General features: G+C 32.3%; 1 protein-coding gene across 1 annotated transcript; it reads left to right on the top strand.

Annotated features, from left to right (window-relative positions):
- Nucleotides 1-4,868: 4,868 nt before the first annotated feature.
- Nucleotides 4,869-8,201, top strand: LOC131605505 (uncharacterized). Its single transcript, XM_058877851.1, has 5 exons — nucleotides 4,869-4,985; nucleotides 5,097-5,166; nucleotides 6,940-7,179; nucleotides 7,662-7,971; nucleotides 8,042-8,201. Exons 1-5 carry the CDS (start codon nucleotides 4,869-4,871, stop codon nucleotides 8,199-8,201), a joined length of 897 nt encoding a protein of 298 aa, XP_058733834.1.
- Nucleotides 8,202-12,449: the final 4,248 nt, after the last annotated feature.

The raw sequence follows: 12,449 nt of genomic DNA, 5'->3' as shown, positions 1-12,449 counted from the left end.
GAATATTGGGATACTTCGTATATGCATATCCGAATTAACCAATATCCCAAATTTCTTTTGGGTGCATTCGAATATGCATATTCGAATGATATTTTGGGTTTTTAGAGGTGTTTTTCATACTATGTAGGTGTACAGAGAGATTCCCTTTTTAAAATGGATCCACCAGATTTTTTGAAACAATTTATGTTAACCAATTTTTTTGCACATCCCTACACTTGCACACAATAATATGTATATGATATCACGAACATATTGATTCAAGTCACCCACCATTTATATATACACATTAAGTGTAATCGTATTGAGTATAAAGAGGTGAATTGAAAAAAAACCAAATCCCACATATCAATAATTTGGGCCACCTACGTTTATACATAAGCCCATAATATTGATGGGCGTAAACGGTGTATTGGAAAAAAAAATCAAATTCCACATTTATTAAAGATAGAACCTAGCGATACCGCATCTCACTTAAGAAAAATTTACTTCCTACCCCTAAAATTAGACTTGTACCCCTACACGAAAAAAAATTGGACCGAAATACCCTCTTATAAATAATACATATTTTAATTTTTTTTTCATTTTTCCTCATATTTTCAAAAAAAAAATTGAAACACTAAAAAATATATAAACCGGAACACTTTTTCAAAGTTTTCCGGTTTAAAAAAATCACACCGAAACACTTAAAAAAAGAGTTCCGGTAACTTAAAAGTGGGGTTTAAATAACACTTATTAAAACTCTTCCGGAGGTTTAATTTTTTTAAAAATTTCTAAACTTTACGCAACGGTTTTAAAGCGTTGCCAAAAGGTATTGGCCAACAGAATAAAACCGTTGCCTGTGCTGATTGTTGCTTCAAACCATACTTTAGGTAACTATTTTTTAATTTGTCATTCACTTTAGGCAACGATTTAAAACCGTTGCGTAAAGTCTAGAATTTTATAAAAAAAATAAACCACCGGAACACTTTAAATAAGTGTTCCGGTATGCAACTTTAAACAATTGTAATTTACCGGAACTCTTTTTCTAAGGGTTTCGGTGTAGTTTTTTTTAAACCAGAAGACTTTGAAAAAGTGTTCCGGTTTATATATTTTTTGGTGTTTCGAAAATTTTTCTGAAATGTGAGAAAAAAATGATTTTTTTTTTAAATATGTACTATTTATACGAGGGTATTTCGGTCCAAATTTTTTTCATGTAGGGGTATAGGTATAATTGTAGGGGTACAAAGTAAAATTTTCCTCACTTAATTATTAGGTGTAAGAACGAAGTATGTCAAAGTTTAATTCTATTGCACAGATGAATGAATATTGTTCTTCATCTTTCTTTTTTTCGTATTTTTAGAAAAGAAACATTTTATTGAAAAGAGATCACAAGAAGGCACTCAACTTATTATAAAGCAAAACACGGTTATAAAATTTTTAAGCACTTCAATTTAGAAATGACATAAAGAGTCATTTTAAAAATGACAAATAAGTGATTATATTAATTGACTTTTCTCTCTACTATTTCGAAAGTGATTATATTAATTGACTTTTCTCTCTACTATTTCGAAAGAAAATTTTAAAAATGAATTATGACCAATAAGTAAAAATAGGTCTAAAAAAGAGTTTCTTTCTTATTTTAGGTTTAATGTATTTTTGGTTCTCCTATTTAAGTATTTTTAATTCTTTAGTCCCTTATTTCAAAACATAATTTTTACGTCCTCTATTTTAAAGTTGCATGTCTCTGATACATTAAGGTGGGAGATTATACATGTCACTGCTATAAGGTTTTGTTGCTTGTCTTTTAAGTTTTGTTATCATTGAGTCTCCTATTCAATTGCGAATTTTGAGATCGAGTTTTGGATCCGTATTTTTAGCATGCATGATCCAAATTGTTTGGTTTGAGTATGAATATTATGTTTTAAGTCAATTAGTTAAGTTTTTGGATCAAGAACCATATTTGAGATTGATTACAGTCATGACAGAAATAGAATAATCAAAACAACTTTAAAATTTTTAAAAATTGAGATTTTAGGTGTGTGATTCGAGTCACACGCCCTATGAGTCTAATCAAATCAAATTATGGAAAACATGAATTTTGTGAGTCTGTGAGTCGAATCACATGTTGTACATGATTCGAATCATGGAACCCTGTGACTCGAATCACAACTTGAACATGAGTCGAATCACAGAATTCTTATATGCCTCTACCTTGTTTGAGTCGAATCATAGCTTCTTCATAAATCGAATCACAACATAACATGAGTCGAACCACATGTTACTCTTGACTAAAATCATGGAAAAAATGGGTTTCTCATAAAGTGTAGATCTTGTTCTAGATTACTTTGTCACTTGACTCAAATCACACAAGTGTCCATGACTCGAATCAAGCATGATTTTCACTTCTTTTTGTGCTTAATCTCCAGCACCTATAAATCATTTTTACTCTCAAATCACTCACAATGATAGAAAACACATTCTTCCATAATTGGTTTAAAAACTCACAAACCACTTTTTGCTTCATCTTTTATCTAATTCTTTTTCCATTGTTGCATGGATCCGAAACTAATCTTTGAAGATTCGTGATTTTTAAGGAGATTCGTTATTGAATTTAACGTTTCTTTGAAGATCTAGTTAAGATTTCAGAGGTTTGTAAGGGTGTGAGGTGTTGTGACTGGTTCTGACAATTTTAGTGAAAACGAAAGAAATTTTTCTCTCTAGGTTGACTCTGGTAGTGTTGTGTGGAAGTATACATATATGGTAGGAGTTTTTCTCAATCTTCAAACAAGCCAACACACAAGATACCAGATGATTCGAATAAATATTGCCACAAACAGAGACTTAAGAGCAGGTTGTTGGGGCTAGAAAATTTAGGATGTAAATTTGAGTAAATTTTTTTACATAGAGTTCAGTTCGTGGAGCTGTGTACATGCCAAATATTATTTTAGTCTCCCTCCACTTTTGCAGATGTGAGGATAAAAAATTATTTTTAATGACATAGTTGAAATGACTAAAATAACTTATTTTTTAATATTTTTTAATTTTTTAATAAAATAAATTAATCATTATTTTTTTTAGAAATTTATTTTGAGATTAATTAATACAAATTAAAAAAAAAATAATTTGGGCTTAAGGGCCCACATTATTCTTAATCCACACTTGTTTGAGCTAAAGTCCGAAATTACTTGTAAACAAATCTGTGGGACTTGAATGACGCCTCAATTCAAGCATTCATTCTTCTTCTATGCATTGATGACAAAACTAAGCATTATCACATTTCCAATGCCTTAATAAATCTCCTAACTATTATTAGTTTTTGATATTGCTGCAATTTGTAGACAATATCTGTTTTGGTCTGATTATTAACAATGTCTGAAATATCATATAAAAGGACACTTTTACTCCTCTTGAAAAAAGCCAAAAAAACGTATATATGAATAAAAGAATAGGAAGATAAGAACTTCTATCAATTATCTCGTTTTTATTTCTTCTAAGATCCCACAACTTCAACAATCTATGTGCATATGACTTCAGTAACATATGCACTAGCAGGCCCTATCAATCTGAACTGATACAGTATTATCAGTGTGAAAAATATCTCCAATTTAGTGGATACATTTGGCATCAATTTATAATCTCAAGATAAAAGAAAAGTATTCAAGAAAAGTCTCAAACTAACAATCTAAAAGGAATAGTATGTCTAAGAACATCAATCTTGATTGTGTAAACTCAAACAAGTTAAATAAATTTAGAACCAAGAAAAACATGGCTTCTTCAATACGTTCCATTTATGTATGCTTCAAGTTGCACATACTACTACAAAGCAGTGGAACACAAGATTTCAAGCAACATTTTTTATGAATCATATGAAAATAAATTGTAGAAAGTTTCACAAGCATTTAAAATGAGTAGCAACCTTCAACAATTTTTGTTGTTTTGGATTTTAAAAAATTATCACTGAAGAAATTATCGGGTCAAGTCGCGGACTAGGTCGCTCTCTTTAAGACGTTTGTCACGCTGTCTAAAATTATGCAAAGCAGTCACTCAACCATGACGCCCAAAGGCGGACCTAGTAGGCAGGGTGTGGCTATAGCGACACGAAATTTTTCAAAATATATTTTCTATATTATATATAATATTTAATTTTATTATTATTAAATTAATTTATAAATTAAAAAAATACACCAACTCACTTTTCTCTCTCTTTTAATATCTCTTCTCTTTTTTTTCTCTTTTTCACAGTAACTTCTTTTCTCTTCTCAAACCCCACCATTTCTCATATCTGTCTCTTGTTCTCATATTTCTTAATTCAAAAATTCCTTATTTTTTTCTCCAATTTGCTCACTTGGTTTGGTCGCATTTATTTGTGGGTGATTGAAAATCAAAGGTAAAGTGAATATTTCAAATTTCCCTCATTCTTTTCTCTTTTATTAGTTGAACGCTAAAACCCCAATTTATTAAAAATATCAATTTTCTTAATTCATAAATTATTTTCTTTCTAATATTTTGGTTTCATTATTCTCTTTATAGGATGAAGAAATTTTTTCCGGTACTTTCTAGAGACAAAGCTACTTCTTAGGCTAAACTAGAAGCATCGGAAACTCAACAATCAAGTGATAGTATCAAAGTTGTTGATTATGAATTGTTGGAAACGGATCCGGGAATTAGGCCTCCAATTTCAAGCTATCATCCTGACACCCAAAATGAGATAAGGAAAACTTATTTAAAAATAGGTCGTCATCAACCTCCTCACAATTTCGTTTACCCTTGGTCTATTCAAGGTAAACAAAAACAACGATTTTGCAAAAATTGATTTGATTTGCATGATTGGATTGATTATAGTGAATTTAAGAACCTAGCGTTTTGTTTGCCATGTTTTTTGTTTAAAAATGTCTCTAAATATAGGGGGTCACTTTGTGGGAGACGGTTTTGGTGACTGGAAGAATGCTCAAAGGTTGGCTAATCATGCTACTTCTTCCAATAGACATGTTGATTGTGTGCATATGGTTTATAAATCACACTGAACCGCGCTACATAATTGACTCGATTTGCACATGTTTTTTATTATTTTTTAGGTTATTTTCCTGTGTTATGTCTGTTCTTGGCTCGTTTTGCAGGTATTGCCCCTTTTATTCACTCTTCTGAAGAAAACAAGTGAAAAAGCCAGAAAAAAGGGATTTCCAATCAGTTTACACACATGGCATCCAGCTCAGCGCCCGTTGTAGGGAGCGCGGTGATGTGTCATGCTTTGTCCAGAGGGGTAACTGCCACGTTCCCATGATCTCCACCTCGGCCTGCTCCACGGCCGCCGACCCCCCCCCCCCCTCCCCTCCGTGGGTACGGTCTTTGCAAATTGTTTCCCGCTCAAAAGGAGTTGAGGGACACTCCTGTCTTTGCGCAGCCTCAAGAAACTTTATAAATAGTTCTCGTTTTCATTTTTTCATTTCATCCAACTTAGTCTACAACACTAAGCCTATACTTACTTCTGTAAAAATAAATAATTCGCCACATCGGAGAATTATTGTACCATAGTGTGATTTGGTTGGAGCATTTTATTTCCTTGTCATTTACTTCAAGCACTTTACTTTCTGCTTGTAGCAGATTTAAAGACTCCGATTGGAGCAAGTTTTTAATTTATTTCGCATTTACGCTTTATTTATCTTGCCTTTACTTTCTGTCTATTTACCACACTTATTGATCTCGCATTGATTTATATTACTTTATTTCTCGCACTCGCTTTTAATTACCATGTCTACATGCTTTTATATGCTTGCTTTTATTTCCATGTCTGGCTAAATTTTTAAAGGTTAGAATGTAAGGATCGTTATGATGATAGTGTTTCAAATGTCGTATTAATAGAAATACTATTGGGGATGTTTTAACTTTTAATTCAAGTTTGTTGTACTTAAATGTTTATGGGTAAGATCGAAAGTCGTCCATACTTAAGATTGAACTTGATTAGTTTTTAACCGAACAAAAAGGGCGAAAGCACTTTGTTTAGTTAATTAGGAATCTTCGACACATTTTTAGAAAACGATTTTGAAACTATTTTCGGACGCGTTTATAGGTTTGAAATCCGATTCTTGGCCTAAAAGCCAAGAATCTCTTTAAGTTAATCTTTCCAAGTTAAAGTCGCTTTTTCACTAAGACAAGTAACTAATTTCTTAAAAATAGGCTTACTACTTTAAGATTTGAGGCACCTTTTATAAGTGATAATAAAAGGATAGGATTAGAGAGTAAACTCGGTTCTTAGTACGCGAAAGCAAAACGTTCCCGTCAAATTGTTCCTTTCTATAAGTAGAAAATATTGCCCCATAAGTAGTTCTACCAACACACAACTGAAACACTGTCTGATTTATGTGAATTAGATTCGAACCTATTGCTTTTATTTGCTATTTACTTTATCCCTTTATTTTCTTGCACTGCACACATCTCAAACTATTTTTGATCCACCTTAGATAAGCACCTTAGCAATAGAGTTGATAGATTGACAATTGGTCTTTGTGGTTCGATAATTTTTTATATTACTTCAATAGGCTGTGCACTTGCAGTTTATTTTAGACTCTATATACAGACCCATCAGTTATGCTCTCATGTATCCAAACCAAAGTATTAAGGCCTCGTTTGTTAATCAAACTAAGCAAATAAATGCCAAATATCGTGTTTGTGTAAACACATCCCTTGTAGCTATTAAGCTTCTTTTGATGTGTGGCATGCCATTTAGCGGGAGTGACGAGTCTCTTAAATCTTTATTTAAGGGGCCATTTCTTGAGTTGGTGGACACTATAAAGGAAATTAACCTAGAGATAGCTAGTTAATAAATTGTGCTTCGAGAAATAACCTTATGACTAAGGGACTAACGGAAAACCTGTTCTTCACTAACTGCCCCTAAGATTCAAAAGGATCTTGTCGCTGCTTGTGCATGTGAAATAACTCAACAAATTATATGTGATATTGCAGATGGTGTGTTTTGTATTTTGATTGATGAACTGGTGATGTTGCTGGTAAAGAACAAATGGTTATTGTTATTCGCTGTTAATAATGAAGGTTTGGTAAAAGAAAGGTTTCTTGGCATTGTAAGTGTTAAAGAAACAAGTGCTAAGTCACTTAAGGAGGAACTTGAGAAGTTGTTGTCTATTAATGGCTTAGGTATATCTAGCATTAGGGGGCAAGGGTATGACGGAGCTAGCAATATAAGAGGTAAGTTTGGTGGTTTGAGAACTTTAATCCAAAATGAGAATCTATTTGCTTATTATGTGCATTATTTTGCCCATCAACTTCAATTGACACTTATTGCATGTGCTAAGACTCACAAAGATGTTAGTGGTTTTTTGGTAAGGTCAATATGCTTATTAATTTCATTCGATCTTCTAACAAGAGACAAGAATTACTTCGGGACAAACAAGTAACTCAGTTTGCTAAATTGAATGAAGAATGCCAAATAGAAACTGGTGGTTGATTAAACTAAGAATCATCTATTGCTAGAGTGGGTGACACTTGTTGGGGTTCCCACTTTAGGAATCTCACTAGTTTGATGACTTTGTATGGTGCCATTATTTGGGTACTTGAAGAAGTTGGAAATGATACGTCATTTGAAAAATATGGTGAAATTATGCTTTTGTTAGATGTGCAACAATCCTTTGATTTTATCTTCATGTTATATATGATTGTTGAGATTTTAGGATTTACAAATGATTTGAGTGTAGCGTTACAAAAGCGTGATCAAGATCTTTTGAATGCTTTGTCACTTATTAATGCTACCAAACAAGAATTACAAGAAATGGGAAATGATGGATGGAAAGAACTTATATCTAAGGTTATGCAAATTTGCAATAAGCTTGATATTGATGTGCCTGATACTGATACATCATATGTGCAAGGGAAGAAACTTAGGCTACATGCTACAACTTATAGTATTTCTAATTTTCATCATTATAAACACGGATGTTTATTTAATGTTTTAGATTTGCAGTTGCACGAGCTCAATGCTAGGTTTGATGAAGAGAATATTGAACTTTTAGAATGTGAAATTTGCATCTTTTGATGTGAAATTTTTTTTAAGGATGGTTGAACTTTATCCAAATGATTTTGTAGATGTGCCGGAAGTGGTGCTGCGACATCAGCTTCAGAATTATGTTAGAAATGTTCGATGTGGCCCAAAATTTGCAAAGTTAAAAGGACTTTCAGATCTTTCTGCAAAAAATTTGGAAACTAATAAGTGAAATACATTTGATATGGTTATAAGCTTCTGAAATTGACTTTAGTCTTGCCGGTAGCAACTGAAAGCGTGGAACGTATTTTTTCAGCTATGAAGTTTGTGAAGAGTCAGTTATGTAACAAAATGAGTTATTAGTGGTTAAATGATCATCTTGTAACTTTTATAGAAAGAGATGCTCTTGGAACAATTAACAATGATGTTATTTTAACTCATTTTCACTAAATTAATGATAGATAATTTTCATTGTAATGTATTGCATTAAACAATATTGTTATTCATTTTTAATATGATTTAGTTCGTACATTCTTTTATGTTTAGCCACGCCAATATATATTGTCTGGATCCTCCCCTGATGACGCCTCCAGTATAAAATAGTTCAGTTCTATACTATACGATTACTATTTGCATGGTAGATAATCGGTCTAGAACTATACACTTGGATGGTTCAAAAACCAATCAAATATGGTATAAATATCACTTGTAGTATTTAATAAACAGTCATAATAATTTCTCAAACGATGAGAAATTCAAATAATTCTCAAAGAGAATTCAATAATGATCCTTTGACTCTCATACAATGAGAAATTCAAATAATTCTCAAAGAAAATTCAATAATGGTCATTTTACCACTCAAAATAATTTCTCAACTAAGGAGAAACTCAACTAATTCTCCAAAGAGAATCCCAAAATAATAACTTATAATTTATCAACTCAAATGAGGAGAAATTAAAATAACCCTATAAAGAGAATTTAAGAAAGTACTCGAAAAATTCGATGATTAGATAGAATGGCTGATAAGTCGGTGCTTCAACAATTTGAAAGACACAAAATCATGAGAGTGGGAAAGGAAAAACTCAAAATAAGTTTTCTAGTGTATTTTGGAATGAAACATGTGAATTTCTTATATAGTGAATTAAGTTAACCAAGGAATGAAAACTAAGCGATGTGGGACTTAAGGAATTTTCTCACTTAACACACAAATACACAAAGTTTTCTAACAATTTGGGAATTAAACAATTTTTTCAAATTCATCATATTGGAATGTTTACATGTTCGAACAATCTCCCACTTGAATGAAAAAAAATGTTTCAAAAGTATTGTCAAACGTTTCTAAGATTGTGCATAAACAAAGGTGTCTAAGACTTTAACCTTTGTATAGTAAGCAGGATTATGATTCAACAAGAATGACACTATTGTCTTGAACTCTATCTCAGACATCAAACTCGCACATGACTTTTTTTAAAGTATATCCTAATAGCTTGTGCTTTAATGGCCCGACACGTGTATCCTGATTTAGTGAAGGCTCTAGGAATCTTGTCTCGAAATTCCATAAGAACCTGCCTAAGTTCCACAATCACATAGGTTAGTCTATCAAGAGTACTCATGTAGCCTAGGTGCTCTCTTATATAGAGTATATATCTCATTAAGATCTTCTATTATACCATCCTCTTATTGCTTCAATATTCATGCTTTACTTATTTATAGTCGCATGATCATCTCATATTATTCACAACTTGTTATTATTTATTGAACATGTTTCTTGGGATCTCCAGTCATTTAGATTGTGTTACCATCATGAGAAACCAGTTTCTCTGCAGGCATTAGTCTCATCTTCTTGGATGTATTATGGATTTTCTCTCTAGATAATCCTTTCGTCAAAGGATCTCTAACAGTATTGTGCTTTCTAATTTGACGTCTTTTACCATTATAATAACGGTTCTCAAACTTTGCAATAGTCGCGGTAGTATCAGAGTGGATCAACACAATTGGCATAGGTTTTTCCCATAAATGGATCTCATCTAGCAAGATTTTTTTAACCAAATTACTTCTTCAATAGCAATTTATAATGCTATCATTTAAGACTCCATCGTGGACTGAGTCAAGATAGTCTTTTCTTTGATTTCCAAGATACAACTGCTTCATCTATACTGAAAAGGTAAGAAAAGGTAACTTCGACTTGCAAGAAAAAGGTAACTTCGATTGAAACTTAAATTGAAATAAAAATGACATGAATGTAAATGAATTAACATTGAAATAAAAGGTAGTGTTTCATACATACATATTCTCATAAACTCTTTCTCAACAACACTTAGATACTTTGAATGTTCAATTTTTTTACCTTGGATTTTGGTAAGCAATCGCCAGTCTTCCAAAATTGATACTTTGGTGGCTTACAGGATCGACTAGATTGATCCTATGACATATGTGTATAGTTTTTTATTTTAGGTTTTTCTATTAGTAAGTTCTTTGATGTTGAAGATTATTTAAAAGTAATGCAAAAAAGACTTATAAAACAAAATGCATGCAAGAAAAGGTATCTTCGACTTGCAAGAAAAAGGTAACTTCGACTGAAACTTAAATTAAAATAAAAATGACTTGAATGTAAATGAATTAACGTTGAAATAAAAGATGGTGTTTCATATGTACATATTCTCAAAAACTCTTTCTCAACAACACTTAGATACTTTGAGTGATTGATTTTTGTACAATATTTATCACCCAGAAATCTAATGTTAAGACCCCTATTTATACTACTTCGACAGTAACAGTAACAAGCGGTCTCTTCTCTAGAGGATGACATGTTCCTGTCTGCATGTGTTTCTCCCTTCAGAGGTCCCCGCGTGTCTTTCTAAAGAACAGATAAGGCCAAGATACGGTCATCAGCTTTATTTCAAATTTATCTTTGTCGAACTTCAAGTTCGAACCACTTCAAAAACCTTCTAAGTTCGAGTGTAGCATCATTCAGCTAGAATGACAACCTTTTCTCCAGGTCTTAGTCGAACTCCTTTAATTTCCTGTCAAAATCATCTTAACCTTAAAAAAAATTGGAGAAGGTTCTTGAGCTAAGCCTATGTAAAATCTATGTTTGTTGTTAGAAGGCTCATGGATTAATCATGTTTAAAAACTCAATTTGTAGTTGAAATATCTTTGGGATGATTTGTTAAATTTTATGGATTTACTTTAATTAATTATTAAATAATTAATATAATTATAATATCAATTATTATTTTATTAGATAAAATGAATAATATATTGGGCTTAATTATTGAATGACCCGTGATGGGTTGGGCCATTCTTTTGGTTAGCCTGCTGAGAGGTCCCTTCCCTCATCTGGTGGTTATATAATCTGGCTATCCCATTAGGTCAGATATCAAGCCGTCGTACCATCAGAAAGAGGGCAGCATTCTCAGTTTATTGTTTTTGTATTCGATCAAATGGATTCAACCATGACAGGTACATGTTTATTGTAATATTCTTATTATAATATGTCGTATAATTATATCTATTATTGAGGCTATACTGTTAAGTAATTTTATCAATTGGTATCAGAGCTTTTGCATTTTTCATAGAATCTTCCTCTTGAGTTACAATGGCTATCATCTCATCCACTGTCCATTCAACTTTTTGAGTATTATATGAGGTCCTCATAACATCAAATTGGGGAGGTAGAGACTCAAGAACCCTCCAGATCAGAGTACTTTCACCAATTTCAACTTTGAGAGTTTTCAGCTTATTATAATAGTGGATTAACTTCATAATATGCTCACGCACACCACTAACACCGTCATACTTAGTTTTGTCAAACAAAGAGAGATACTCACACTTCTTAGCCTTATCAAAACGAGTGAACTTCTCACCAACAGACTTTAAGTAATCTTTTGCACTCTCACTTTCTGGTATGCTTTGTCTTATAGATTTTTCCATAGTGTCAGATATCACCTTAAGGCACACTCTATTAGAGTGCTCCCATTTTTCATAAAAAGTCCTCTGAGCTTCAGTAGACTCATCAGTAATAGCGCTAGGTTTTTCAGTTCTTAGAGCCAAGTCAAGGTTGGCTATATCAATTTGTATTTACCAATTATGAGGATTGGAAAGAGTCTCTCGACCTTTATCTTGCTATAGCCAACCTTGACTTGGCTCTAAGAACTGAAAAACCTGGCGCTATTACTGATGAGTCTACTAAAGCTCAGAGGACTTTTTATAAAAAATGGGAGCACTCTAATAGAGTGTGCCTTAAGGTGATATCTTACACTATGGAAAAATCTATAAGACAAAGCATACTAGAAAGTGATAGTGCAAAAGATTACTTAAAGTCTATTGGTGAGAAGTTCACTCGTTTTGATAGGGCTAAGAAGTGTGAGTATCTCTCTTTGTTTGACAAAACTAAGTATGATGGTGTTAGTGGTGTGCGTGAGCATATTATGAAGTTGATCCACTATTATAATAAGCTGAAAACTCTCAAAGTTGAAAT

The sequence above is a fragment of the Vicia villosa genome, linkage group LG5, assembly GCF_029867415.1.
Source record: "Vicia villosa cultivar HV-30 ecotype Madison, WI linkage group LG5, Vvil1.0, whole genome shotgun sequence".
In the NCBI taxonomy this organism is placed as follows: Eukaryota; Viridiplantae; Streptophyta; class Magnoliopsida; order Fabales; family Fabaceae; genus Vicia; species Vicia villosa.
This window is presented reverse-complemented; position numbering and strand designations above follow the sequence as displayed.

Excerpts from the sequence above, each read along its gene's own strand:
- LOC131605505 (XM_058877851.1), top strand. The coding sequence starts at position 4,869 with ATGTCTCTAAATATAGGGGGTCACTTTGTGGGAGACGGTTTTGGTGAC. Across the intron at positions 5,167-6,939 it reads AAAAAAGGGATTTCCAATCA|ATGGTGTGTTTTGTATTTTG; the intron begins GTTTACACACAT and ends GTGATATTGCAG. Across the intron at positions 7,180-7,661 it reads CGGAGCTAGCAATATAAGAG|GATTTACAAATGATTTGAGT; the intron begins GTAAGTTTGGTG and ends TTGAGATTTTAG.